Raw genomic sequence first — 27,827 nt, forward strand, 5'->3', positions numbered from 1 at the left:
TCTAGGCACTGGGAGCAGCTGAGTGACAAAATGGCAAGGTTCCTGCTCTCAAAGAGTTTTCATTCAAGGGACAGATGAAACAAGCAAACAAAAAAGCATTCTGATGCATGTAAGTGCTGTGCGGAGAAAAAGATGGTGTTACATGGACCACAGGGAGGTGAGGGTGATAAAGAGGGAAAGGAGAAGCCCCACTTGAGATGGGATGGTTTTGTCCCTGTCTCATCTAGATTTTCAGTCCCTGGGCAAGGCATCTGAACTCTCTCTGTGTCTTGGTTATTTCATCTAAAACCACATCATTCTTTGCACTGAAAGTGATTAAATCAAAGTGACTTCAAAGGTAAGCTTTTAGCATCTCTGGTGCCATGAAGTTCTCCTCACCTGTGATGAACCAGACAGACTCGCAAGTGGTTTCATGCTCAGGGTCTCTTGTTCCGCTGTTGGGTACTGGTTTCCTGCATTTGCTTCCTATCCACTGGTTAACTTGTTTTCAGCTCCAGTAACCACTCACAAGCTCAAGAGAGGGTGGCCGATGCTAACAAGTGAGTTCTGGGGGTAAGCATAACACACTTAGCCCCTGTTGGAAATAACAAAATGAGATAATGTCTCAAAGGCATTCCAAGCTCTACAGCGGCAGACACAGTGAAAAGTTTTCTATTATTTCTCTGTAATTTGTAAAGACCCAGAGGAGAGTGCAGACGAATGGATTGGAACCAGAGGAAGTGGGCAGTCCTGAAAAGCTGAAATAAAAAGAAGCAATCTGTGTATTTATAGAAGGTCCCCGGTATACCCATGTTATTCCTTCTGTGTAGGAGGAGACCAGTTTGGAAATGCACTTTAATCAAGTAATCCACTCCCTTATGATATGCACAGGAATAAAAATAGATTACGACTTGGGCTGTACATGGTTTTGAGTCTCATATTTAAAAAAAAATGATTTTTATTTATTCCATTACAGCTGGTTTATAGTGTTTTGTCAATTTTCTACTGTACCGCAAGGCAACCAGTCACACATACATGTATACATTTGTTTTCTCACATTATCATGCTCCATCTTAAATGACTAGGTATAGTTCCCAGTGTTGAGTCTCATCTTTATAAAGCAGGCTTTTTTGAGTAAGCATAGAGGGTAGAGGGCAGTATTATGATGGATAGGTAAAGTTATCTGACTGAGTGTTAGCTCCATAGCTGAAAAAAACTTTCTCACATAAAAAAAGAAGAGAGTGCATTTGAAGATTTTTTTTTTTTCTTCCAAGAAGGTGATGCTTTTTTTCAATAAGCATCTTTCGGAGATGTGGTATTAAGAGCCCTTGATTGAAAGACATATACCATATGATATCACTTATATGTGGAATCTAAAGTATGGCACAAGTGAACCTATCTCTAGAACAGAAATAGTCTCAAATAGACGTGAAGAACAGACTTGTGGTTGCCAAGGGGGAGGGGGAGGGAGTGAGATGGACTGGGAGTTTGGGGGTAGTAGATACAGACTATTACATATAGAATGGATAAACAAGGTCCTGCTGTGTAGCACAGGGGACTGAATCCAATCTCCTGTGATAGAATATGATGGAAGGTAATATGAGAAAAAGAATGTATATGTATGATAGTCACTTTGCTGTACAGCAGAAACTGATGCAACATTGTACACCACTACACCTTAATAAAAAAATTAAAAAAAAATAGAACCCTCCACTGGATCATAGATTACTGGAAGGTCTATCAAACCCTTTCAGGACGTCTGAGTCGGAACTTGGATTGTCCCCTCCTACTGTCCTGTGCAACAGTGAGTCAACCTGGTAGCCTTATGGTCCCTATATTGTTCCTCTTTTCTTTTCTTTTTCGTCTTTTTGCCATTTCTTGGGCCGCTCCCGCAGCATACGGAGGTTCCCAGGCTAGGGGTCGAATCAGAGCCGTAGCCACCAGCCTACGCCAGAGCCACAGCAACGCGGGATCCGAGCCGCGTCTGCAACCTACACCACAGCTCACGGCAACGCCGGACCCTTAACCCACTGAGCAAGGGCAGGGATCGAACCCACAACCTCATGGTTCCTAGTCGGATTCATTAACCGCTGCGCCATGATGGGAACTCCTGTTCCTCTTTTCTGTTCACTTCCTTCTCTGTGTGGTCAGCCATGCCAGTGACATTAAGACAAGTGAGAGACAAAAATCAAAACTGATTTTTAAAAAATCGGTTCTTAACAGCCTGTATAAAGGTTTACCGGCTGTAAGCTGAAATAAGGCATCTGATGTACTTGTACCTTCTGTTTACTTTTGTGACCCCATTAATCAAGATAATTGAAAGCTGATTGTCATTCAGAATCCATAGTCTGAACCATGTTTTGGTTGGAAAAACAACTGCTTTTCTCAAAGGTAAATGGCAGTGAGCCCGATAGCCTGGATTTTATGACAAGGATTGCGTGCGAACGTTTTGGCTCTAGCCTTGACAGCAGATTGGGGTCTGTGGCATTTTGGTGAGTGTGCAGGTCACTTCCCACATCTGCTTGACCTTCACCTTCGGGACAGCTGGTCAGCTGCTGCTCCTGGAGACCCATGTTCCTGAGATGTGTTTTTCATTAGTGTGTGTGGCAGCAGGAGTGTGTTTACAAGAAAAACTAATTAAAAAGTAGAGCCGGTGAAAAGTCTCACCTTGGGTTTAAACTTATCAAAAAGAGCATACCTCCCTCTGGTTTTCCTTTTGAGAAACATACACATGTGCCTTTAAAATTCCATCTTTAAAATTTGTGTTATTTGGAGTTGCATTGTGGCGCAGGAACTTAAAAACTCGACGTTGTGTCTGTGAGGATACACGTCTGATCCCTGGCCTTGCTCAGTGGGTTAAGGCTCTGGTGTTGGTGTAGGTGGCAGGTATGGCTCAGATCCTGTGTTGCCGTGGCTGTGACATAGGCTGGTAACTGCAGCTCTGATTAGACCCCTGTCCTGGGAACTTCCATGTACCATAGGTGTGGCTGTAAAAAGAAAAAAAATGAAATAATATCATAAAATGTGTGTTATTTGCCTATAGGTGAGTGTAAGACCTTCTAGGATCAGGGTCAGAACCCTTTTCTGAATGGAGCCTTCCTTCAGTAACTTTGTCATGAACTGGCACTTGGGCGTTGGCCCATCTGGGCAGCTACCCGTGTGCTGAGGGAGGCAGGCTCAGCCTGAGAGCAAAGATGTCTTAGGGATGCTCTGGAGGAATGTTCTTGTGGACGGGTCTTGGTCTCCAAGGGATCTTGGTAGGATCGAGGCTCAAGAAGGCGGCAATGTAGGGAGCAGACTCCTTCCATCCCACGCACGCACCTGCCCACTCACGACTGTCTTCCCACCTCTGAGTGTTGGCCAGTCGCATCATGTGGTGTGTAACTTTTATCAAAAATGCCTTTGGTGTCTCCCCCTCATCGCAAAACATAGCATGTGACACCATCGTGGGGCTGGGTAAGACTCAGGGATTAGTGTAAAGAAAGAGGCCTAGAGGAAAGTTCAAAATTGATTGAGAGCCAATAGGAATGAGATACTTCTCTTTGGGCTTATACCTGGAAAGAGATGGTTGAATATATGCCTCTGTTTGCTCATGGTAAGATGAGTAATTTATGATCTTTAAAAGCATGTAAGGAAGCTTGGGCCTGGCATTATAAATACTGTCTGCTAGAGTGGCCCATTTATTCAACCTACAGAGGTAAATCATTCAACAGAGTGTCGTAGGAGCAGAAAACACGCTACCTGTAAAACTTAGGTGCCGCAGAGGAGTCTTACAAGCACATGAGAACTTCATTTTTTTTTTCTTGCCTTGTCTCCATGTGTAATTCAGGCTACAAATAGGGATGAACAAGGCAAGCCAGGAAAGATTCTTGTTAAAGATTATTTGACCCTTATATTCCATGTGTCTCGAATGGTTGCCAATCAGACAAGAATATTAAATGTGGGTGCATTGAACTTTGACAATAGAAATAGAAGATTTTAAATTACTGTACCTAGCAATTTAGTCCTTCTTCTTTTTTTTTTTTTTTTTTTTTTTTTTTTTTTTTTTTTTTGGTCTTTTTAGGGCTGCACCTGCAGCATGTGGAAATTCCCAGGCTAGGGATTGAATCAAAGCTACAGCTGCCAGCCTCCACCACAACCACAGCCATGAGGGATCCTAGTCACATCTGGGACCTACACCACAGCTCATGGCAACACTGGATCCTTAACCTGCTGAGTGAGGCCTGAGATCGAACCTGAGTCCTCATGGATACTAGTCGGGCTCATTACCACTGAGCCACCACGGGAACTCCTAGTCCATCTTCTAAGTGGCAGGAACAGTTACACTAAATCCCACACCTTGAATACCTGTGTAGTTTTCACCCTGCAGAAATAAGACTCTGTATTCTAGCTGGAATTAAAGGATGTGGGTCTGGGACTTTTTCTTCTTTAATCAGTCTTACTGTCAGATTCATTGCCCACTGAGGGTTTAAGCAGGCCTGAGAGCCAGCTATTCGGGTGACCTTTGAGTTCTTTGGGGGCTGTACTCCATCTCTGCTCAGGCCCTGGGGTATTCAGTACTATGTCTCTTGGTTATTCTGTCCACTCTCATATGGTTTTTTTCTATTGCTCAGGTTGTTTCCTCTGCTCTTTCTTGTTCTCTTTCCCTTAAAGTCCTGTTGTCTTATCATTTTTTGGGGGGAGGAAGCTTATCCTGTTGGAAAATAAAAATATATCTTCTTATCAGCCCCAAAGGCTCTGGGACGAAGCTTCCCCAGCATGAGTCTAGCTGCTTGTATATGTTTCTGCTTTGTTCATTGTCAGGAATTTAATAACTTAGAGAGGTTCCGCTCCTCCTTCCAGGGAGCACAGACATAGGCCTCAGAAAACAAATGAAAGAGAACTCCAAGTAGAGCCTCCTTTTGTCCTCAGCATAGAAGCTGATGACAGCCCTAAGACTAGGAGCTGGTCCCTGGATTATGTCCTTGGGTCCCTGCATTTCCACCTTTGGCGTTTTCCATTCCTCTCCATGCCAGGCATGGAGCTAAGGGCTTTCAGATGCTGCGTCTCAGTTGTTACAGTCGTGAGAGATCAGAGTTACTGATGCTTGTGTGAAGTCTGAGAGAGTTGGGCCTCCTGCTTTGTTCTCTTTCCTTAGGATGGCCTTTTCTGGGTCTTTTATAGTTCCATATAAATTTTAGGAGTATTTGTTTTGGTTCTGTGAAAACTGTCATGGGTCATTTTATAGGAATTGCATTAAGTCTGTAGGTTGCTTTGGGTAGTATGGCCATTTTAACAATGTTCAGTCTTCTGGTCCAAGAGGATGGGATATCTTTCCATTTCTTTTCATGATCTTCACTTTCCTTTATTAATGTTTTTATAGTTCTCAGAGTTCCTATTGTGGTGCAGCAGGTTAAGAACCTGACTAGTATCCATAAGGATGTGGGTTTGATCCCTGCCCTTATTCATTGGGTTAAGGATCCTGCATTGCTGTGGCTGTGGTGAAGGCCAGCAACTGTAGCTCCGATTCAGCCCCTAGCCTGGGAATTTCCATATGTCACAAGTGTGGTCCTAGGAAGCAAAAAAAAATGAGTGGAGTGGAGGGTTCTCTGACTCCCCCAGCCTGTGGTGGTCCCTCTCTCCCTGAGTGTCTGTGGATGAATGACTCACATCCCTGGCTGTGCCCTCCCACCTGAGTTGGTATAGAGGGCATACGTATTGGACCCAGCGCTCTAGCACTCTGACACTCTGGAAAGGTCCCACGTGGTTCATATTCTTTTTTTTTTTTTTTTTTTTTTTTTTTTTCTGTTTAGGGCTACAACTGCGGCATATGGAGGTTCCCAGGCTAGGGGTCTAATCAGAGCTGTAGCCGCCAGGCTACACCAGAGCCACAGCAATGCAGGATCCTAGCCACGTTTGCAACCTACACCACAGCTCACAGCAACGCCGGATCCTTAACCCACTGAGCAAGGCCAGGGACCGAACCCACAACCTCATGGTTCCTAGTCAGATTCGTTAACTCCTTCTTGCTCTTGCTTTCTGATGTTTGGCCACCAGGACTCTTAGTGCCATCATCCCTGTTAGGTTCCACCTCTGCCTCTGTCACTGCCACCCTCCTGACAGTGTCTCGTCACCTCTGGCTATTTGGGTCCACAAAGTGGGGCCCGGTGATTCCTCTTTGGAGCGCAACATTGTAGCTTTGCTTTTTCTTTTTTAGGAGGTATTCCACTGACGAACTCCGAGCAGGTTTCTCGGTATCCAGGCTGAAAGGGGTGTTAGGTACAGCAGAGGGTCACATTGGAGGGCTTGCCTCATGTCACCTGACTTGTCCCCTGAGCTCAGGCACATGTACTTCCAGCACCTCTGCACAGGATGAGTTAACTGTCTTCCCGAACCCTCCATTCCCCCTTCTGAAATTAAGGCAGCTTTCATCTCTCACCTCTCTCATCTGAGTGTCCTTCTCGGGAAGCTTTAGGTGGTTTCATGAAAAACGCAGCTGACAGGGGAATTCCAGAGATCCTGGTAAACTAGACTTGCAAGTTTGTCTCTTCCCCCCTCCCCTGTGTATGTCCATTCCCCTAGCAGTTTGAGTAAACAATTCTTCCAGACCAAGAGCTGGGGTAGTCCCAGACTGCTTGAGCAAGACCCCCCACAGCCTAGCTGAGTTTCTTATAAAAGCGGGCGTCCTTAGATACATCTTGCTTCCCGATGTACTTCCTCACTCACAAACCTGCACCCCTTTCTCAGCCATCTTGCAAATTGGTGCTGATGATAAAAACCAGCATCAGAGGAGTTCCCACTGTGGCTCAGTGGTTAGCGAATCCGACTAGGAACCATGAGGTTTCTGGTTCGATCCCTGGCCTTGCTCAGTGGGTTAAGGATCCGGCATTGCCGTGAGTTGTGGTGTAGGCCAGCAGCTGCAGCTCCGATTCGACCCTTAGCCTGGGAACCTCCATATGCTGTGGGAGCGGCCCTAGAAAAGGCAAAAGGACAAAGCAAAACAAAACAAAAACCAGCATCAGAAAGAGTTACAGCAAATTCATTGGGTCAACTCTTAAAACTACGTGCTGCATCCACGCTTTTGAGCTTGCCTGAAGGAGTTGGATAAGTTACAGAAATGGATCACAGGAGAGGGAAATTTGGACGAACAGCTGGCAGGATTACTTTAAAAACAAGAAAGAAAAAGCCACATCTAGAAAATAAGAAAGGGAGTTGGCAAGCCAGAGAAAGGATATGGATTAGAGGGGAGGAAATTTCATTTCCTCCCTCTCACTGAACTTCAGACTGTCGGTGAGGTCACAGAGAGATTTCCTAATTTTTTGGTGGACACTGGGATGTGTCACCTCTCCATTCTGTTGGCTGTGACTTGGATCTGCTCATCCTGCTGGTGCACTGCCTGGACCAGGTTCCTGATGGGGTGTGTGCTGGTTGAAAGGAGAAACGGTGCCATCACCCTCTATTGAAGTGGGCAGAGCAAACCTCAGCATGTTAGCTATGGAGTTAGATTTTTACAAGTAATGAAATGGGGGAGGCCGAAGGCATGTTTTAATGGAAGGATGTTTAAGAGATCAAAGCCTTAATGACTTTAAATTAATACTTGAAGAAATGGAGTCCTGCCCAGCTGGTGAGCACAGAACCAGAATGGAGACCCACGCCTTTTGATTTCAGTGAGTCTTCCTTATAAGGAGCAGTGCCTCTTCTTTTCTGGACATTCTGGCCACCTGGGCAGGTGCTCGTGCCCCGCCCTGCTCACCGGCCCGAGACCCCGGGGAGAGGAGAAAGGGGTCTCACTCAGACCTTGTGGTCAGTCTTGAGTCAGAGGAGCCGATTCAAGTACACCTTCCATCCATCTATTCTGTCCTCGGCTGCTCGCTCCAAGAGACCTTCTCTTTTGCATTGATATATTCATCAGAAGTTTATTGAGTGTCTGCTGGGTGCCAGGTACCGCACAGACAGGTGGTCTTGTTCATTCAGGCGAGAAAAGATGGGAACCACGTCTCTTTCTCTCCTGCTGACTTGCCCTGCTTGTGCTTGCGGGCTTTATAGGGATAGGACCCTGTGGCCAGGCTCCCCTGCCCTGAGAGGCGGTGCCTTGAGCAAGCATGCCATTGCCACCCCCCACCGCCCCTAGCAGGGCTGAGGGGGCACAGGTGGAAGGGAAAAAGCCATGAGCTGGGCAGTAGGAGGCCCGTCATATTTGGACCCCTGGCTTAGCTTGTAGCTTGACTTTGGACAACCCTCTCAGTTCCTTGCTGTGTTTCCCCTTTATGAGGTGAGGGCGTTGGATTTCAGTGAACTCTGAGTTCCTCTCTGTGCCCACCTCCAAGGCACGCACTCGGGCCCAGATCATTAACCTGGATGACCGATTGGTCTCACAAAAAGGTACCCAAGAAAAGGCTCCTCTTCTACTGTCTTTGCACCCTTCGACGCTCTGCCTTTGAACTTCGTTTCAAAAGCCCCGCTGACGCAGTCAGTGCATTCAGAAAGCAGTGAATTCAGACGTCCTGAACCCCCAAGGCTCTGTGCTGCCTTCAGAAACAGATCCAACAACCAAGCCGTCTCTGCCCTGAGAGGGCTTTGCACCCAGCTGTGTCTACTTCCCAGCTTCCCCAGAGGGAGGGACCTCAGGCATCTCTTTGAGGGACACTCCCTGGGGAGGGGAGGGCAGGCTGTGGCCGTGGAAACCTCACAGGCTTACCTGGCCCACAGGGGATGGAACCTTTGACCTTGGCCTAATTAACTGTGGTTTACCCAGCAAGCCACCAGGCCAGTGACAGTTTTTTTCCCCTGATTGTTGTTTCGTCATTTTCTTTCTTTCTTTTCATTTTTTCAAGTTTTGTTGAAGTACAGTTAATTTACAAGGTTGAAGTATCTTAATTGACAAGATCATTTGTGCTGTACAACAGAGTGATTCAGTTAAACCTGAACACTCATCCATTCTCTTTCAGTTTCTTTTCCCCACATAGATTATCACAGAATATTCAGTAGCGTTCTCTGTGCTATACAGCAGTTCCCCATAGGCCAGTTACACTTAAACATAAAAAACAACAGGATTTAGCACCTGCTCCTACTCTGTGGCCCTTGCCCCCAGTGAGGGTGCATGGAAACAATGGCTCCCTAATCTGTTTCTTGCCTTAATTCCTGGGAGATCAAAAATTATTTATGCTGACACAGTAGTGTGAACGCACTTAATGCCACTGAAGTGTATACTTAAAAATGGTTAAAATGCCAAATTTTATGGTATGTGTATTTTACCATAATCGAAAATAATTTATTGATGGAGGAGGTGGAGAGGCAATGAATTTATCTTGGGACTGCAAGATGAGGAAAGATTTTGCAAAAGGCTCCCTGCTTTACACATCAAAATGATGCTTTTGTGGTTCAGAAAAATCTTCAACGGTCCCTCTCAGTAATTGCCTGCAGCATATTCATAACCGTCCCTTTGTGTGCCAGGTCTTCAAGCATCACCGTTAAAGGGCCTTTTGTATTTCAGTCTATTTCCTTCCTCCTTGAAGACAGTGTCTGGCATGCTGGGGTCGAAGAAGTGTTTTTATGTATAATAAATGAAGGGCCACACGAGCAATGTGAATCCTCAGCCTCAGTGCTTGTCCGCAGGGAGAATTTGCTAACCACACGTGCTGAAGTGACCCCACCTCCACGTGTCACCTTTTTTTTTTTTTTAATTGAAGTGTAGTTGATTTACAATCTTGTGTTAGTTTCAAGTGTACAGCAAAGTGATTCAGTTAAACGTACATCCATATATGTTTATTCTTTTTCCGATTCCTTTCCCTTAGTAGGTTATTATAAAATATTGAGTAGAGTTCCCTGTGCTACCTAGTAGGTCCTTGTTGGTTATCTGTTTCATATGTAGGAGTATGTATATGTTAATCTCAAACTCCTAATTTATCCCTTCCCCCTCCCTTAACCTTTGGTAACCCTAAATTTGTTTTCTAGTTTGTGGGTCTGTTTTTGTTTTGTAAGTAAGTTCATTTGTATCATTATTTTAAGAGTCTACATTTAAGTGATGCCATGTAATAATTTGTCTTTGTCTGACTTACCTCACTTAGTTTGATAATCTCTAGGTCCATCCATGTTGCTGCAAATGGTGTTATTTCATTCTTTTTATGGCTGTGTAGTATTCCATTACATATATGTACCACCTCTTCTTTATCCATTCCTCTATGGATGGACACTTAGGTTGCTCCTATGTCTTGGCTGTTGTGAATGGAGCTGCAGTGAACCTTGGGGTGCATTGTCACTCTTTTCTCCGTGACTTTTAGGCCTTATTATTGACTTTGTTCACATGCTTGTATGTTCACATGTGATGTTTTTCTTTTCCTGTTATAAAATAAGACCTTGAAGGATGGAGGTGTTATAGGTCTTGCTCTTCTGGTATCTCTTTGTTGAATGAATAAATGAACCTCCAGTCTGTAGTTGAACTTTTGGAAATAGCAAAACTTGTTCAGAATCAGCTTTGGAGCACACAACGAGTGCGATGAATAATGTCATGAGGGAGGCACGATACAAATTAAAAGCAATGGAGAAATACCTCTGATTTTTCACATGTGACCCAAAGTGGCTTCAGAGGTAGTTTGCATTCAAAGTATTCAGTAATATTTGAGCAATGCCTTTATTGTGGAAGTCTGTGTCTCTTTGAGGTAGTTACTTTGTAACATTCATTTGATATATACATTTTTTTTGGAAATTGGTTTGTAGAAATTGTGGTAAAATGTATATATGGTGAAATTTACTCTTAGGTGTACAGTTGAAGGAGTTTTAACATGTAAATGCACCACATATACCTACTACTCCAGTCAAGATCTAAAACATTTCCCCAGTTCCAGAAGGTTCCCTGTCACCTTCTTCCACACAATTCCCACTCCCAAAAAACAGCTACTGTTTTAATTTAGATCACCATGGATTGATCAGTGTTACCTGTGCTTCAGTTCTGTATAAATGGAATTTTTCATGTCTGTTGTGTTTGGATTCTTTCATCCAACATGTTTTTTAGGTTCATCCATGATGATGCACATAACTGTAGTTCATTCCTGTTTATCACCAACTAATATTTTATTATGTGAATATCCAGTTTGTCAGTCCTCTGTTGGTGTACATTTTGATGGGTTCCTGTTCTTGGCTATTAAGAATAAATCTTTGGAAAAGAAGTGTATACATGCGTGTGTAACTTGGTCCCCATGCTGTACAGCGGAAAAAATTAAAAAAAAAATTAAAACAAAAAAGAATAAATCTTTGGGAGTTCCTGTTTTGGCTCAGCATGTTAAGGACCCAATGTTGTCTCTGCGAAGGTGCAGGTTCGATCCCTGGCCTTGTTCAGTGGGTTAAGGATCAGGTGTTTCCATAAGCCGTGGTGTAGGTCGCAAATGTGGCTCGGATCTGGCATTGCTCTGGTGTAGGCTGGCGGCTGCAGCTCCACTTTGACCCCTAGCCTGGGAACTTCCATATCCTTCAAGTGCAGCCATAAAAAGAAAATTAAAAAAAGAGTAAATATTCTTATATAGTATTTTTATAGATATAGGTTAAATCCTTAAGAGTGGGGATGTTGCTTGGTCATAGGTCGTGTGTCTCTTTAACCTTAGAAGAAACTTCCAGGAATGTAGAGTTCCAATTATCCATATCCAGTCAGTCTTTATAATTTTAGCTGTTCCAGTGGTATAGTACTATCTCCTGTCTTCTTTTTAAAGTGTCATTTGCATTGAGTAAAGTTCACCCATTGAGTGTAGTCCTATGGGTTTTTTGACAAATGCATGCAGAGAGAAGAAACACCATCACAATCCAGATAGAGGACAATTCTATTGGCTCCCTAGAATTCTCCTGTATCTGTTCGTAGTCGACGTCACACCATCCTCGACCTCGATTTGTTTTCTTTCCCTATTTTTTGTTTGTTTGTTTGTTGCCTTAGTCTAGTCCAGGGTTACCAAGACTTAACAGGTGTATTTAAAAAAAATTCATCGTCGTCACAAATGTATATACTTTTAAAGGTCATTTCTACAAAGTTTATAATGAAAAACAGCCGTCCCTCCCAAATCCTCTTGGTTTCTGAATAATTCGGCTTCTGGTACTTGCTATTTCTATTTAATTTTTATTTATCAGCTGCTCATTATGGAAGACAAGGAGATAGTTCTTTCATATTCCCCACCAGCCACACAAATACCTATTTTTTCCTTATGGAGCTCTCTCAGTATAGATACATCATGATTTTTTGTTTTTTAAAACGTTCTCAGAGTTCCCTTTGTGGCTCAGCGGTAACAGATTCCGCTAGTATCCATGAGGATACAGGTTCGATGCCTTGCCTTGCTCAGTGGGTTAAGCCAGTGGGCTTAGTGGGCTCAGTGGGCGTTGCCGTGAGCTGTGGTGTAGGTTTGCAGACTCAGCTTAGATCTGGTGTTGCTACAGCTGTGGTGTAGGCCAGCAGCTGCAGCTCTAATTTGACCTTTAGCCTGGGAACTTCCATATGCCATGTGTGGTATGGCCCAAAAAGACAAAAAACAAAAACAAAACAAACAAACAAAAAACAAACCACCTCATCTAAAATTTTATGTCTATAGAGTTTAAGCACCAGAGCTTATTAGTGTACCTTGATTACATTTCTTCTCTTGAACAATATGCTTTTCTAGAGGTACTGATTCTTTTTCCTTGATTTCTCTGTGGACCCACCTCTGTGTCATACCTAGACTTTCTGACAAAAGCGTTTGCCTCCCTCTAATATGTTCAGAACAATGAGATAATTTTGCAGCTCCATTTTTTGTTTTCTTGGATTTGTTCGTCATGGATGTGGCCAAGGCATCAGTATTTTGAATCTACCAGGCAGCCGGGGCTGAGAATCATGCCTCCCCACGACCTCCTTCTTATGGCCATCTCTCCTGTCATCATTGGTGCCACTTAGCCTCTCAGAGTGCGTTCCTTTCCTTGGTCACCCTGTCGAGCATCATGTCCCATGTGACTAATCATTTTCTGCCATGTACTCCCGTTGAGTGTTTCTTCCAAGCATCTGAGATCATCTCACATATATTTATATGTATATAATATAATTATATACTGTGTAATATATTATTATGTATGTATATGTATACATTAGAGTGTGATCTTCATGGTAACTCTTGCTCTCCACTACTCTGTGGTATCTAAACTAGTGCTTAATAAATATTTGTTGAATGGTGGCATGTAGCAGGGTGAAGAGCCAAGTAAAGGACTTGTCCTCTGGGAACCAGAAAGCGTGTGGTAGCCAGAGATACATTTGGACAGGTGAGGTGCCATGGAGCAGGTGATAGAGTCTTGGCTGATGGAGATTATCAGAGAAACCAGGTAATGTTAGCAATTTGGACTGTGGAATTAGGAACTTGATATTTTTAAACCAGAGGGGAAAGAATTTTATTCTCAATTGGGACAGATGCAGAAAAACAGAAACGACTTTTCTTGAAAGGAAGAGCAACTCTTAGCATAGAATCAATTTTGATGTTCACCATGGTTGCTGGAAGCTTACTCTTTAAGACTGTCATTTCACCTAAATGTAGGTAAGTCTAGTCCTATGGACTCACCCTCTCCCCACCATTCCATTCATCTTAATAATATGCTAACTTAAGAGAGCATCTGAGGAGTTGCTGTCGTGGCTCAGGGGAAATGAATCTGACTAGCATCCATGAGGACACAGGTTCCATCCCTGGCCTCGCTCAGTGGGTGAAGGATCTGACGTTGCTGTGAGCTATGATGTAGGTCCAGGATGCAGCTTGGATTCCGAGTTGCTGTGTCTGTGGTGTAGGCCAGTGGCTACAGCTCCACTTCGACCCCTAGCTTGGGCACCTCCATATACTGCTGGTGCAGCCCTAAAAAAAAAAAGTGTCTGAGATTCTGACCAGTTCACGCTACTCATTGATTATAGCTGCTTGTTGATGTGCATTCTGTAACATGCCAGATTTTACTGTAAATTATCTTGCTTTACATGTTGGGATTAATTAGAAAATTAGAATCTTGCTTGTATCCCAACCCTGGTTTATAATGTGGAAATGAGCAAACATATTCTTGGACACATACTGTATCCTTTGCATTTATTAGCAATTGAATTTATGGAATCTCAGCAGTATATGCTGAAAACTCCAGAAATAGACAGTGTTCTGCTACTCCCTGATACCAGGGAACATAAGCATTTACTTTTGTAAAAAAAAATTCATTGTGGTAATTTCGAGCCTTTAGATAAGGATTATGCACATACCACCATTCTAGAGAAGACTTAGGAGGTTAAGAAAAAAGTTTTCAAAAATGACAGGTTTAGGAAGCATAATTCTGTAATAGATGGCTGTGCAAAAACACTGTTTATAAAAGTACAGATGAATTCCCCTGTGACAGTGGAGCAAGCCTACGTTGTAACATCTTGGTTTTTTAGGATGCAGAGAGATGAAAAGTGCTTGGAAGAGACTAAAGTCTTGTTTCTCAGCTTGCCCCTGCCCCGCATCCCAGGATAGAGTTTATTCATGCGAAAGCCACTGTCCCACATTAGCAGAACCAAGCAAGGACACATGGCTGTAATGACTCCTGATGGAGTTCCCGCTGAGGCACAGTGGGATTGATAGCATCTCTGCAGCGTCAGGACACAGGTTCGATCCCCAGCCCAACACAGTGGTTCAAAGAATCCAGTATTGCTGCAGCTGAGGTGTAGGTCGAGACTGAGGCTTGGATTTGATCCTTGGCCTGGGAACTCCCTATGTCACAGGGCAGCCAAAAAATAAAAAATAAAAAGACTCTTGAAACCTGGGAGAGCTGATTGGTATGGTTATGACTGGATCTCTTGTGCATTTTGGCATCCTGGGTTGGGAGCCGTGTTTCACGTTCAGAAATCTTTTTCTCAGCTGTGGACCTTGATGCAAACCTGTAACCAATCCACAGCATAATACCATCTTCTAATCAGGAAAAGAGCAAAATCCTTAAAATTTTTGAATACTGACAGGTTAAAATTTGTGAAAACCTTCATTAGTCTGTGCTCCAAGAAAGTAAATTCAACACTTTATTTGTAACATATCCAAAATAGATTATGTGTCCAATGGTGGATGATTTTGTACAGAACAAGTTACAGGAGAGTTCTAGAACACTCTTAGCAGAGGCCTGAAATTTTTTGATTGGTTGGTTTGTTTTTTTTTTTTTTTTTAATAATTTTTTTTATTTTCCCACTGTACAGCAAGGGGGTCAGGTTATCCTTACATGTATACATTACAATTACATTTTTTTCCCCCACCCTTTCTTCTGTTGCAACATGAGTATCTAGACATAGTTGGTTTGTTTTATTTTAATCTATTTTTTTATTGAAGTGTAGTTGATTTACAGTGTTGTGTTCATTTCTGGCAGACAGCAAAGTGATTCAGTTATACCTGTACATGTGTGTTCCTTTTCGTGTTCTTTTCCATTACGGTTTATCACAGGATATTGAATATAGTTGCCAGTGCTAGATGGCAGGGCCTTGCTGTTTATCCACTCTATATGTAATAGTTTGCATCTGCTAATCCCAACCTCCCAATCCATTCCCCCCTCATCCCACCTCCCCCTTGGTAACCACACATCTGCTCTCCATGTCTGTGAGTCTGTTTATGTTTAGAAGGTATTCATTTGTGTCATATTTTAGATTCCACATGTAAGTAATAGCACATGGTATTTGTCTTTCTCTTTCTGACTTGCTTCACTGAGTATGGTCTCTAGTTACATCCATGTTGCTGCCAATCCATGGCATTATTTCATTCTTTTTTATGGCCGAGTAGTATTCCACTGTATATATGTAGTACATCTTCTTTATCCATTCACCTGTTGATGGACATTTAGATTGTTTCCATGTCTTAAATATTGCAAATCGTGCTGCTGTGAACACAGGGGTGCATGTGTATTTTCCAGTTGTATTTTCATCTGGAAATGTGATGCCTGAACTTTTAAGTATAGTTTACGTCTAGTTCACTGCGTGTCTATGGACCACTTATGACAGGGTTTACTTAGGCAGGATGATCACATTGATGCCTCATGGGCCTGGGGAATGAGGAAAATTATTACAGTGAATGACCTGTAGCAGGTGTTCGGTAAATTCAGTATAAAATATGTGTTTGTGGACAGATTAAATTGTAAACTCCCTCTAGAAGATAGAGGGTGGGGAAATATCCATAGGAATTTGTCTATTTATTGGAATTTTTAAAAAGGAGTTAAAGATTTTGCTTAAAGCCTTATTAAGCAAACACATAAAATCTTTTTATTGCAGGGGGTGTTTATAGCATTGCCAAGAATTATTTACAATGTGATTTTATTGTTTGTTTCAGCTTCTTTTTAGGGGTGTATATATAAGTTTTGCTACTTCAATGCAAAATTGTTCCAGAATATTGAATCTCATCTTGGAAATGTGGGAAGGAAGGAAAGTGGGGATGGGAAAAAAAGCAAGAGGGAGAAAATATATATTAACTATTTTAAAATACTTTTTATGTTATTTCATTTAAATTTTATTGAAGTATAATTGATTTACAATGTTGTGCTAATAAAATATCTATTTTAATATTATAAGGTGACTTGCAGAATGTATATAAATTGATAAAAGTTCATATTCATTCATGCAAAAACATTTATTCTGGAAAGTATTAAGGTGTTAAGAGATGGGGCTGCCTTCTGACTTGTTTTTTTGTCCTATGCTTTTTTCTCCAAAGGAGTAGAGATGAGGCATGGTTCTAAGTGAATTTTAAATCCTCTTGTTATCAAGAAAATAAAAAGTCTGGAGTTCCCGTCGTGGCTCAGTAGGAGTGAATCTGACTAGCATCCACTAGGACGCAGGTTCCATCCCTGGCCTCGATCAGTGGGTTAAGGATTCGGCGTTGCCTCGGGCTGTGGTGTAGGTCACAGACGTGGCTTGGGTCCTGTGTTGCTGTGGCTGTGGCGTAGGCCAGCGGCTACAGCTCTGATTCGACCCCTAGCCTGGGAACCTGCATATGCTGCAGGTGAGGCCCTAAAAATTAGACCAAAAAAAAAAAGTGTGAAATAGATCTAGAATTTTATTGTATAATAAACCAAAATGCTCATATATATTGTCTGCTAATAGCCTCTTAGGTTCTATCCCAGCGTCATCACAGAATGTGAGGATGTATATTGCTAATTATATTATCTTTATTATCGCTACATTATCCCAGATAACATAAAAGGTTTTGTGTTCTCTTCTACCCTAACAGGTTGGTACAGAGGATATACCCTCCAAAATAAATCGAAGAAGGTATGGCTTATCATTTATTTTTTTAGTTGGAAATCTGTCTGCCAGTTTTGTGTTGCACCATGATTCCATTATCTGCTATCTGTAGACTTAGTTTGCTTTCTCTTTGATGGCTGTTACTTAGATTTGAAAGCAAATTCTCCGACCTCAATCAATATTCAAGTAAAATAGTGCAGGTCTTCTTGGCCGCATTCCCCACCAGCTAATAACTCAAGGATAAAGGCCCGAGGTGACTCTGACACACCAGGGAGGGCCTCTGTGGGACACTTGCTCCTGGTGCCTCCAGCTGAGCCCTGTGGTGACGCAGGGACATTGCTGTTTCAGGGAGGAACCTGGGCTTCTCCCTTTATCCTTTAGCTCCAGTGCTGAAATCCCAGAACCAGTCTTCCCATTTCTACCTGACTCTCCTTCATTGTGAAATAAGTAAACTAGAGCAGTTAGGTTTCAAATGCTGAAACTTCCATGAAATCAGTAGAGCGGGTTATAATCAACATTTTCTTGAAAACAAACCTGAAAGATAGAAGGAAAATGGAATGCCATGGTCGAGGTTTTTTTGTTTGTTTGTTTTTGTTTTTTTTTTTCTTTTTAGGGTCTCACCTGAGGCATATGGAAGTTCCCAGGCCAGGGGTCAAATTGGACCTGCAGCTGAGGCTGACACCCCAGCCACAGCAATACCAGATGACCTATGCCACAGCTTGCGGCAGTGCAGGCTCCTTAACCCACTGAGGGAGGCCAGGGATCAAACCCGCCTCCTCATAGAGACAGTGTCATGTCCTTAATTCACTGAACCACACTGGGAACACTGTAGGTATTGTTTCATGAAACTTTTGTTTTAGGTATATCTCTTACAGCATTTTATGTGTTTTGTTTTTTGGGGTTTTTTTTTGTCTAATTTTAGGGCCGCATCCGTGGCATATGGAAGTTCTCAGGCTAGGGGTTAAATCGGAGCTGTAGCTGCCAACCTATGCCACAGCCACAGCAATGCAGGATCTGAGCCGCATCTTTGACCTATACAACAGCTCACAGCCATGCCAAATCCTTAACCCAGTGAGTGAGGCCAGGGATCGAACCCACAACCTCATGGTTCCTAGTCGGGTTCGTTGACTGCTGAGCCACGATGGGAACTCCAGTATTTTATGTATTTTTAATTCTACTTTATGATAGTAGTGCTGAGTTGCTGTCTCATCATGGGCAAAGAGTTTGAAAAATACCAACTCTCACAGGTTCCTTTTCCTGGTGCCAGAGCTGCTAATCATCAAGCTAAAGAAAATCTACGAGTTATGTTAATACCCCCTCAGTTTATTTTAGGTCAGGTCAGCACTTTTCTTGTGACACTGCATGCTAGAGCAGCAAAGCCCGTCAGCACTTTCTTTTGAAAGAACACAGTTGACAGGGATGTATTATTTCACAGTTAGTTCACATGCAAACTAGTGAATTAGGTGGGGTGGGAGAAGGATTTGTAGAATGAATCAAGTGCTGAGTATAAAAAAAAAAAAATTGGTTTTTACTCTGCAAATATGGCACAAGACAGAAGTGATGTTACAACACAAATCTCAAAAGAGCTGTGGGGAGTACCTGTTGTGGCCCAATGGGTTAAGAACCTGAATAGTATCCATGAGGATGTGGGTTCGATCCCTGGCCTTGATCAGTGGGTTAAGCATCCAGCGTTGTAAGCTCCGGTGTTGCTGTAAGCTGCAGTGTGGATTGCAGATACGGCTCAGATCCAGTGTTGCTGTCGGGTAGGCTGGCAGCACAGCTCCAGTTTGACCTCTAGCGTGGGAAGTCCCATCTGCCGAGGGTGGGGCTCTAAAAAGAAAGAAAAAAAAAAAAAGGCCCAGAAAAAACACCTTTCCACAAGGTATATGCCATTAAAAACTAGGACTGTTCTGGGCAAGCTTTCTTTGTTGTTACTCTTGGGTAACACTCAGTATTTATACACGTATGTGCACACACACATTTTATTAGTTCTGACAGTTTAATAATCTACCAAAATAAAGGAGTGTTTGCCTTGGATGTGAGTATTGACTCCCCTCGTTTTGGTTCTTTTTCCCCTTAAATCCTGATGCTGAATTTTTCTACCCATAGTTAGCTTTTTAGGGATAGAAGCTTGATTATTTTCATTGGATCTCTTGCTGACTTTAGTTTCCTGGTCTTTCAAACAGAGACCTGAGACAACTGATGCTCTGGCCTGAAAGAGAGCATAGTAGGACCAAAGCGAAGACCTTTTCCTTCTGTGCTGTGTTAACAAGAGAACCTCATTTTCAGCCACCCTACTCCTGTTTGGTTTGGGTTTAACCCTATCAGTGTTTATTTTACTCATAATTAGGGAAATGGAGTTATTTTTCAAAGCACGATTAGATCGAACAGGTTTGAAGTTCTAAATTTATCAAAGAGCAGCGATTACTTACGTACTTAATTACGAATCGTTAAAAAAATTAATTTTAAACCATCATCAAAAAATCCATTCTCAGATAAGATCATATGAACTGAAAGACCAAACAGAATTTCTTATTTTTAGCTAGTGAATGTGAATGGTGTCTCAAAAAGGTCCCAAATCACAGGTTTCCCTTTTGGAGTGTCTACAGTTTCTAGAGATCTTTCCCAAGCATCTCTCAGACATCCTATGATGTCCTAATACACCAGAATCTGTCTCTTGTCTGCTTTGGAGAGTGGATGGTGGGGTGCTTCACTAGGATCTCAGAGATAGGGTCTCGATGTGCTTTTAATCTTTTTGTATTCACTTTCTTTTTTCTTTTGTCTTTTTGCCATTTCTTGGGCCGCTCCCGTGGCACATGGAGGTTCCCAGGCTAGGGGTCAAATCAGGGCCACAGCAACATAGGATCCTCATGGTTCCTAGTCAGATTCGTTAACCACGGAGCCACAACAGGAACTCCTGTATTCATTTTCTTAAAACCTTTGTTTAAACTTTAAATCTCACTCTTGAGAGGAATTATTTCAGTAAGAGCTTTTCTTAGTTCTTGATAATTCAACTTTGTAATACAGTCAAATGATAGTACAAACAAGGGCTGTGCGTTTACTTGCTGAATTTTAAGTTGAAATATCTTTCTGGTGGAGAGATCTAGGAAAAACAGAGAATTCAAAGTCAGTTGTCAAGGATTATGCCCAGCTTTGTTACTCCTTCAGTAAGCAATCCAGCCTATTTGAAATGCTCTCCTAATGCTGTTTCTTTGTTTGCCAGTTTTTAGGGGAAGAGCTATTTGAAAGGCCTATTGTTTTAATGGAAATTTTTGGTGTCCTTTACGAGCAGATTAGCCTGTTAGTGTGGTGATAAAACCACCTAGTGGTTTTACAAATTAAAGAAGGTAAGAGCTTTGCAGAAACTGATTATTGATCCTAGCAAGATTGTGGTAGCATGGTTAAGGGCAATATCTAAAAAATCATTAGTTTATTTAATTTATTTATTTATTTACGTAAGTGAGTAGGTTGCATTGAGAAAGCAAAAACAAAGTTGAGAAGTAGGCTGTAAATCAGAACTAGATTACCCAGGTTTATTCTGGCTTTCTCTGTGTCAGAATGGCCCAGGAGGAAGTTCCCTGGTGGCTCAGCAGGTTAAGAATCTGGTGGTGTCACTGCTGTGGCACCAGTTCAATCCCTGGCCTGGGACCTTCTGCATGCCGAGGGCATGGCCCAAAAAACAGCACAGGAAAGGCTTACAGCCTCAGATTTACCAGAGCAATTAAATTGCCTTAAGTGTACATATGTTATTAAGGAAAGATGATGCCTACATGTAATAGAGTGGAAATACAACAAAATAAATACTCCCTTGATGTGAAAATCATCATGTTTATATACCCAGTATAAATTACCTGCTTATGATCTGCTTAGATGTCAAAAAATAAGCTATTTATATTACAAATGTTTCTATTTTGGGATTCTCCCAGTTATTAGGAGGCTAGTCATCAAGATTATAATGTATGAAACATTTAATTGGTCCTTTATCTTCTTCTTTTTTTTTTTTTAGCTTTAGAGCTGTGCCCTCGACATGTGGAGGTTCCCAGGCTAGGGGTCCAATCACAGCTGTTGACGCCAGCCTACGCCACAGCCACAGACACACAGGATCTGAGCCACATCTGCAACCTACACCACAGCTCACGGCAACGCCGGATCCTTAACTCACTGAGCAAAGCCAGGGGTCCAACCCACAACCTCGTGGTTCCTAGTCTGATTCATTTCTGCTGTGCCACAACGGGAACTCTGGTCCTTTATCTTCTTGATTAGGAAAATCTTCTGCAAGGATATTCCTTGGGACAAGCAGGGTTACCTCGTATTTTAACCTGCAGATTTAGCTCCTTATAACTGCTACTTTACTTTATAAGTGCTCTTACTAAAAACTCCACCTTTTTGGAGTTCCCTTTGTGGCTCAGTAGGTTAAGGACCTGACATAATGTCTGTGAGGTTGCAGGTTTGATCCCTGGCCTACTCAGTGGGTTAAGGATCCTGTGTTGCTGTGGCTGTGGCATAGACTGGCAGCTGCATCCAATTTGACCCCTAGCCAGGAACTTCCATATGCCACAAATGCAGCCTAAAAAGAAAAAACAAAACAAAAAACCAAAATACCTTTTTCTGAGTTCTGGACAACCTTTTAAAATTTTTTTAAGTGGCCACACCCTCAGCATGTGGGTTCAATTCCCAGGCCAGGAATTGAACTCACACCTCTGCAGTGACCTGAGCCACTGCAGTCGGATTCTGAACCCATTGCATCACAGTGGGAACTCCTGGACCATGTTTTAATTATGGTAAAATATGCTTGACAAGAAAGTTACTATTTTAACTACTTTAAAGTGCACAATTCAAGGGTATTAAGTGCGTTCACATTGTTGTGCCACCATCACCACCATCCATCTCTAGAACTTTTTCATCTTCCCAAACTGAAACTCTGTACACATTGAACACAACTCCCCATTCCTCCCTCCTCCCAGCCTCTGGTAACCCCCATTCTACTTCTGTCTCTGAATCTGACTCCTTCAGGTCCTTCGTGTTAGTGGGATTAGACAGCATCTGTACTTTTGCATCTGCCTTATTTCCCGTAGCCTCCTGCCCTCAAGGTGAGTGCTGGGCAGCCTGACCCGGCTCTCCACAAAGATAGTGGTCGACAGAACATATACTGTGACTGAGCAGAGAGAAGAAACACCCACATTTCCTTAGGCATCCTAAGGACAGTTCTGGAGCTTCAGAAACCCAGAAATCAGCCCCCAAAGGAATTGTACACACATTGAATTTTTTTTTTTTTTTTTTTTGTACTTAACTCTTGGATCAGTGTGTTGGAATCACTCTGAATCCTGTCCTGTCCACTCATAGTGAAAGAGATCAGTGGTACCTTGTCTCTGTGTGTGGTCTGGGTTTTGTCAGTAACAGGATCGGGATAACACTTTCTCCCTCATACGCCCCACCCACACCTACCCCTTTATCAAAATGAGAAAGGGAAGATATATGTGTACGTTTGCTGTGTTTTGTTTTTTTGATTTTTAGGACCTCTCTGGGGGCATGTGGGAGTTTCCAGGCTAGGGGTCAAATCAGAGCTGCAGCTGCTGGTCTACACCACAGCCACAGCAATGCCAGATCCTGAACCCACTGAGCGAGTCAGGGATCAAACCTGAATTTTCATGGATATTAGTCAGTTCATAACCCACTGGTCCACAGTGGGATCTACTGTATGTACGTATTTTTGGTTCTTCCCACCTGGCGGGAAGGGATGGCCATTTTGCTTCTTACTCAAGCGGTGTCAGGATCCACTCAGTCATTACTCGAGCTGGGAGCAGCTTCATCTCAAATTTTCTTGCTGTTTCCTATTTTATTGGCAAAAGAGTAAGAGGGTGAAAGGAGAGAATTGCTCAGAAACATAGCACACAAAGCTAGATGCAAGACCAACTCTGCTTGAAATGCACTAGCTTTCTGGCTTTGAATGGATTAAAGGTCAGTTGATAACACACGCATCTTTGACCTGGTCCCCCAGGTATGGGCATCTCTCACCTTTGTGCTCATCCTCTCCCAACATGGGGTGTCCACACGGTCGTGCTTTTACTGGTGCAAGGCTGTGAGCAGCAGAACCCGTGGTACATTAAAAGCTGCTGCTTCTACCTCTCCTGGTCTGGCTCACAAAGCACCATAAATCAGCACCTTTTCCAAATGGCAGTGTCTCTGTTTACTGATGAGCCTGTCACACAGCTGAACAATAGAAGCTTTTGACTTTTAGGAAAACTCCCATCCGTGGCCGGCTTCCTGATCTTTAGTGCTATAGTCTCCCAAACCAGTCTCCAAGTGTTTCTCTTAGGTCTTTCTGGGCCTTCACTTTCCTCTGGGCAATGTCACAATACTGATGTCAAATTGCATATAGAATAAAGAGCAGTTTGAGGCTGGAAAATGCTAAAAATAACCAGATAACCAGCCTTAATTGTTTCGGGTGCATTTTGTTTACATGAATGTGCTGAGAGGAATTACTCTTGAAAATCACTGTGATTTTACAGACCACTAAGTACATAGCCCCCTATCTCACTAATTATATGAAACCCTGCAATGGAAGCACCTCATGGCATGTAGGATCTGGAGGGGGTTTTGAGATCTCAGGATTAAACTCCTTACTGTTATTGCAGCTCTGAGCTGACCCAGGTATGTCTGCCTCTTCATTTATGAAGCATTTAGCTTGTGCTCTCTGAACCTGTCTTTTTTTTTTTTTTTTTTTTTTTTGTCTTTTCAGGGCCACATTTGTGGCATATGGAAGTTCCCAGGCTAGGGCTTGAACTGGAGCTACAGCTGCCGGCCAACACCACAGCCACAGCAATGTGGGATCAGAGCTGCGTCTGCGACCTACACTACAGCTCACAGCAATGCCAGATCCTTAACCCACTGAACTGGGCCAAGGATCGAGCCTGCGTCCTCATGGATGTTCGTCAGATTCGTTTCCACTGAGCCATGACAGGAACTCCCCAAGACTTAATGTATACCTTTTTCGGTGCTTCATCCCTGCTTTCCTTTAGGTGGCCAGGCAATGTAATTGTTGTCCCGCATCCTTGGCTACAACCTTAGCTGCTGTCCTGATGTCCTTGCCCTTCCTCCCCTCATTCCGTTTGTGCTCTGTACTTTGGGATGAGATTTTTATGGCCACCTAAGCAAAGTTCTTCTCTCTGTAGGGTATTTTCCCGGAAACGTATATCCATCTGAAAGAAGCCACGGTGGAAGACCGCGGGTAAGTCCTAACGTGGATATAGGAAGACTCCTAACAGGTGAGGAAGATGTAAAGTATCATTACAGATTTTATGAAGTCGTGAAATTTCATTTTGTGCATTGTTAGTCTCAGCTTATCAATTCCGTTTCTCAGATGAGAGGAAAATGAGGAAAAACTTTTTCCTGGCTTCATTCCTTATTCTGTCTTCTTTCTTTTTTTTTTTTTTTTTTTTTGTCTTTTTGCCATTTCTTGGGCCCCTCCCATGGCATATGGAGGTTCCCAGGCTAGGGGTCGAATCGGAGCTGTAGCCGCCGGCCTACGCCAGAGCCACAGCAACGCGGGATCTGAGCCACGTCTGCAACCTAAACCACAGCTCACGGCATCGCCAGATCCTTAACCCACTGAGCAAGGCCAGGGATCGAACCCACAACCTCATGGTTCTTAGTCGGATTTGTTAACCACTGAGCCACGACGGGAACTCCTGTCTTCTTTTTTTATGCCTGGTCCTCCCTGGCATCCTTCCCCAGAACAGTAAGGGCCTTTACCTTCCTCTCGCACTAGCTGCATATTGATTGTGCATGCACAATTGTATGTGTGCACGCACGCACGCGTGCATGAGAACATTTGGTGCTCTTTTGCTCTTAAGACCTGAGAAACCCTTGTGGATGGGTGAGCAAGTGGCATCCTGTGCTCTTCATCTCTGAACTTTAGACAGGTCAGTCCAAGGGGTTGCAAATCGGGGAGAGCAAATCTGGCCCCACATTGGTCATGAACTTGCTGGGAAATTATGAACCCACTAATGTGCGTGAGCATGCTTTGTAGATAAGATCCACCAAGTTCTGCATAGTCTTTTATTTCTTATGCACCTTGCCATGTGTCCCGGAAAGTACTGCCTTTCTGGCAGCTGAGGAGAGGGGGACCCTTGGCCTGAAGTGAGAAAGGCCCCTTCGTTGGTGAGCCCACAGGCAGGAGAACTAAGGAGGGAATAATGAGAGCCTGGACCAGGACTCCCAGGGCCGTCAGAGAGTGGGGGGTTGGGCAGGGGATGTCACTGCAGGGGATGTCACCGAGGCACGCTGGCTCATAGCTGCAGAGGACCGTCTCAGCCCTAAGTTCTGCACCCTTGTTTTATAACCAAGAGATGGAGAGGTGCCCATGTTCACCTGAGAACCAGGTGTCCTGCTCTCCTGGAGAATCTTCTTTCCCAGGGACCAGTCTTGGGCCGCCTTCAGGGTCACTAGCCACAGCCATGTTGGTGGAGAGGCAGGCTTGCCTCATTAACGTTGCGCACACATTAATGTTGCCAGATAAAATGCCGGATGCCCATTTAAATTTGAAATTCAGATAACAAGAAGTCATCTTTTTACATGTACGTCCCAGATATTTCATGAGACATACCTAGGCTTAGGAATTATTTTCATCTATGTGAAATCCAGACCTAACTGGACAGCTTGGAGTTTTATTTATGCCTGGCAGCCCCACTACTAATCTCCATTCGTTTTCTTGCTTTCACTGCCTCTTTTTCTCCTCCTGCTAATCATAAAAATACCAGACAGGATTTATGTGCATGAATGTTAGGTCTACCTTCATAAAAGTCTCCCGAATTAGTAAGGATTTTGGTGTATATACATTTTCTGCACTGGGAGGCAGCTGATAAGAATCAAACCTCAGACCACTGCAAAAGAGGGCCCAGCTTTGGTTCTACCAGCAGGTCAAGCCCCAGGACCTTTGTGCCATGAATACTTCTCCACCCACCCTCCCTAATGAAATTGCTGCTTGGCAGAACCAACAGAAGTACTGGGTTTGGCTTCCATCCCTGGGAATGGCTGAAGTCGGCCTCGCTTGGTTTTTGAGGCTCCTGTAAAGATCCAAAATGCAGAGTTCATATTGAGAATCATGGTGTTTTAAGCTCTCTCTCTGTCTCCCTTCTCTCGCTCTCTTTTTCAATCAGACTCTTTATTGCCTGAAACACATTTCAGGCTAGTTTAAACCAAAAAATAGCTTCCCAAATGAGAAACTCCATGTGTGGTGTGGCTTCAGGAAGAGCTGAATCCAGGAGCTCAACCTGTGGCACTGGGACTCAGTTTCTCTCTGTTTTCATCCCCCCTGCTTGCTTCTGTCTTATAAGCTCTTTCTCTTTTCTTAGATACTTGATGTGAGAAAATTCCTTACCCAAACCTGCCCTCCATGGACAGGTTTTACTTTGTTTCAAGCCCAACCAGCCCGATCCCCATCTTTGGGTTTGGGGGGATTATGACCTCCATCAAGGAAAGCAGTGATGATCCACCTGTGGTGAAGGGAGCATCTCTCTGTTCTCTTTAGGCAACATGAGACCGTGATTCCCGGGGAGCTCCCACTGGTGCAGGAGCTCACCTTGACATTGCGGGAATGGGCTGTCATCTGGCGCAAGCTCTACGTGGTGAGTTTGCCCCTGGGGCTTGGTGCAGGTGGCCTTATTCTTGGGCCCTCAGCCTGTATGTTCTACTGCAAGAAGTCGGCTGCTCATGAGCTCTCTGATGTGGAGTGGTTGCAACCTACCTAGACAGTGCAAGGCTGATAATGAACAGATTCCTATTTTCCCACTGTAGGATCTTTGATGATGTGGGCAGTGGAAGAAGGGGCCATAACCATTAGGTCAGTATTTTCCTAACTGACATACTGACTGTAAAGTTATAAGGATAATGACTGCTGCAAACACATCATCCCTACTAAGCACCAAGAACTACAAAGAAGGTATAATTATTACCAGTTTATTAGTGGGGAGATTGGGGGCATGCTCTCAGCCTCTGCATGTATCCCAGTGACTAGACACTTGTCACTGTCTCATTGCTCAGCCATGTGAGGTGTCCCATGAGGATGGTATTCTCTACCTTGATCAGCTTCCCTTACTGACACCAAAACTTGGATTGTGTTAAATCATGCTCTGAAAAGTCTTCTTTTTGAGGTCAACTCATAGTACTGTTTCTCACAACAGTGATTTGACCTCAGAATGCTAATAAGATATGCCAGGTCAGTGGTAAATTACATAGGAGCCAGCACATTCTCTCCCTGATAAATCATAATCAAAAGTTTTATATGTAGGTTTGCAATCAAGACAAGGTAAATCTAGCACTTAATATTAGCAGACTGAGAACATCAGGGACAGCCACCATGCAGGAGGCCAAGAATGCTGAGTCTGGTGGCAGCAGGCTGCACCTATGTCCTCTTTAGGAAGCTCCTTTCTCGACACTGGAATGCACAGGCATTGTTTTCTAAAATTTCTTCTTTCCTGGAGACCTTGTGGGTTGGTGTCTTTAGGTCTTGCCTTCCGTAAGCATTTTCCAGGCTTCCATGGCTGACTAGGAATTCCTCCGAACATATATTCCTTCACCTGACGTGTAAGTGAGATCATTGTGGTAAATGGACTTGACTCAGTGCCTGGGAGCCAGTCTCTTGGGTAGCTTTGCTCAC

The 27,827-nt window shown here is 43.4% G+C and overlaps 1 protein-coding gene across 2 annotated transcripts in view; it reads left to right on the top strand.

Moving 5' to 3' along the window:
• DOCK5 (dedicator of cytokinesis 5) overlaps window positions 1-27,827 on the top strand; it is a 238,966-nt gene that overhangs the window by 68,877 nt on the left and 142,262 nt on the right. For both annotated transcript variants that reach the window (XM_084997723.1, XM_084997722.1), the window contains exons 3-5: window positions 17,157-17,197; window positions 24,343-24,398; window positions 26,700-26,796. In XM_084997723.1, coding sequence (XP_084853849.1) covers window positions 17,157-17,197; window positions 24,343-24,398; window positions 26,700-26,796 — 194 coding nt within the window. The remainder of the gene's footprint in view (window positions 1-17,156; window positions 17,198-24,342; window positions 24,399-26,699; window positions 26,797-27,827) is intronic.

Source organism: Sus scrofa, chromosome 14 (genome assembly GCF_054392235.1).
Source record: "Sus scrofa isolate SSC_HxYL_T2T_F1_AM1 chromosome 14, Sscrofa_HxYL_maternal_Yorkshire_Landrace_v2.0, whole genome shotgun sequence".
Lineage (NCBI taxonomy): Eukaryota > Metazoa > Chordata > Mammalia > Artiodactyla > Suidae > Sus > Sus scrofa.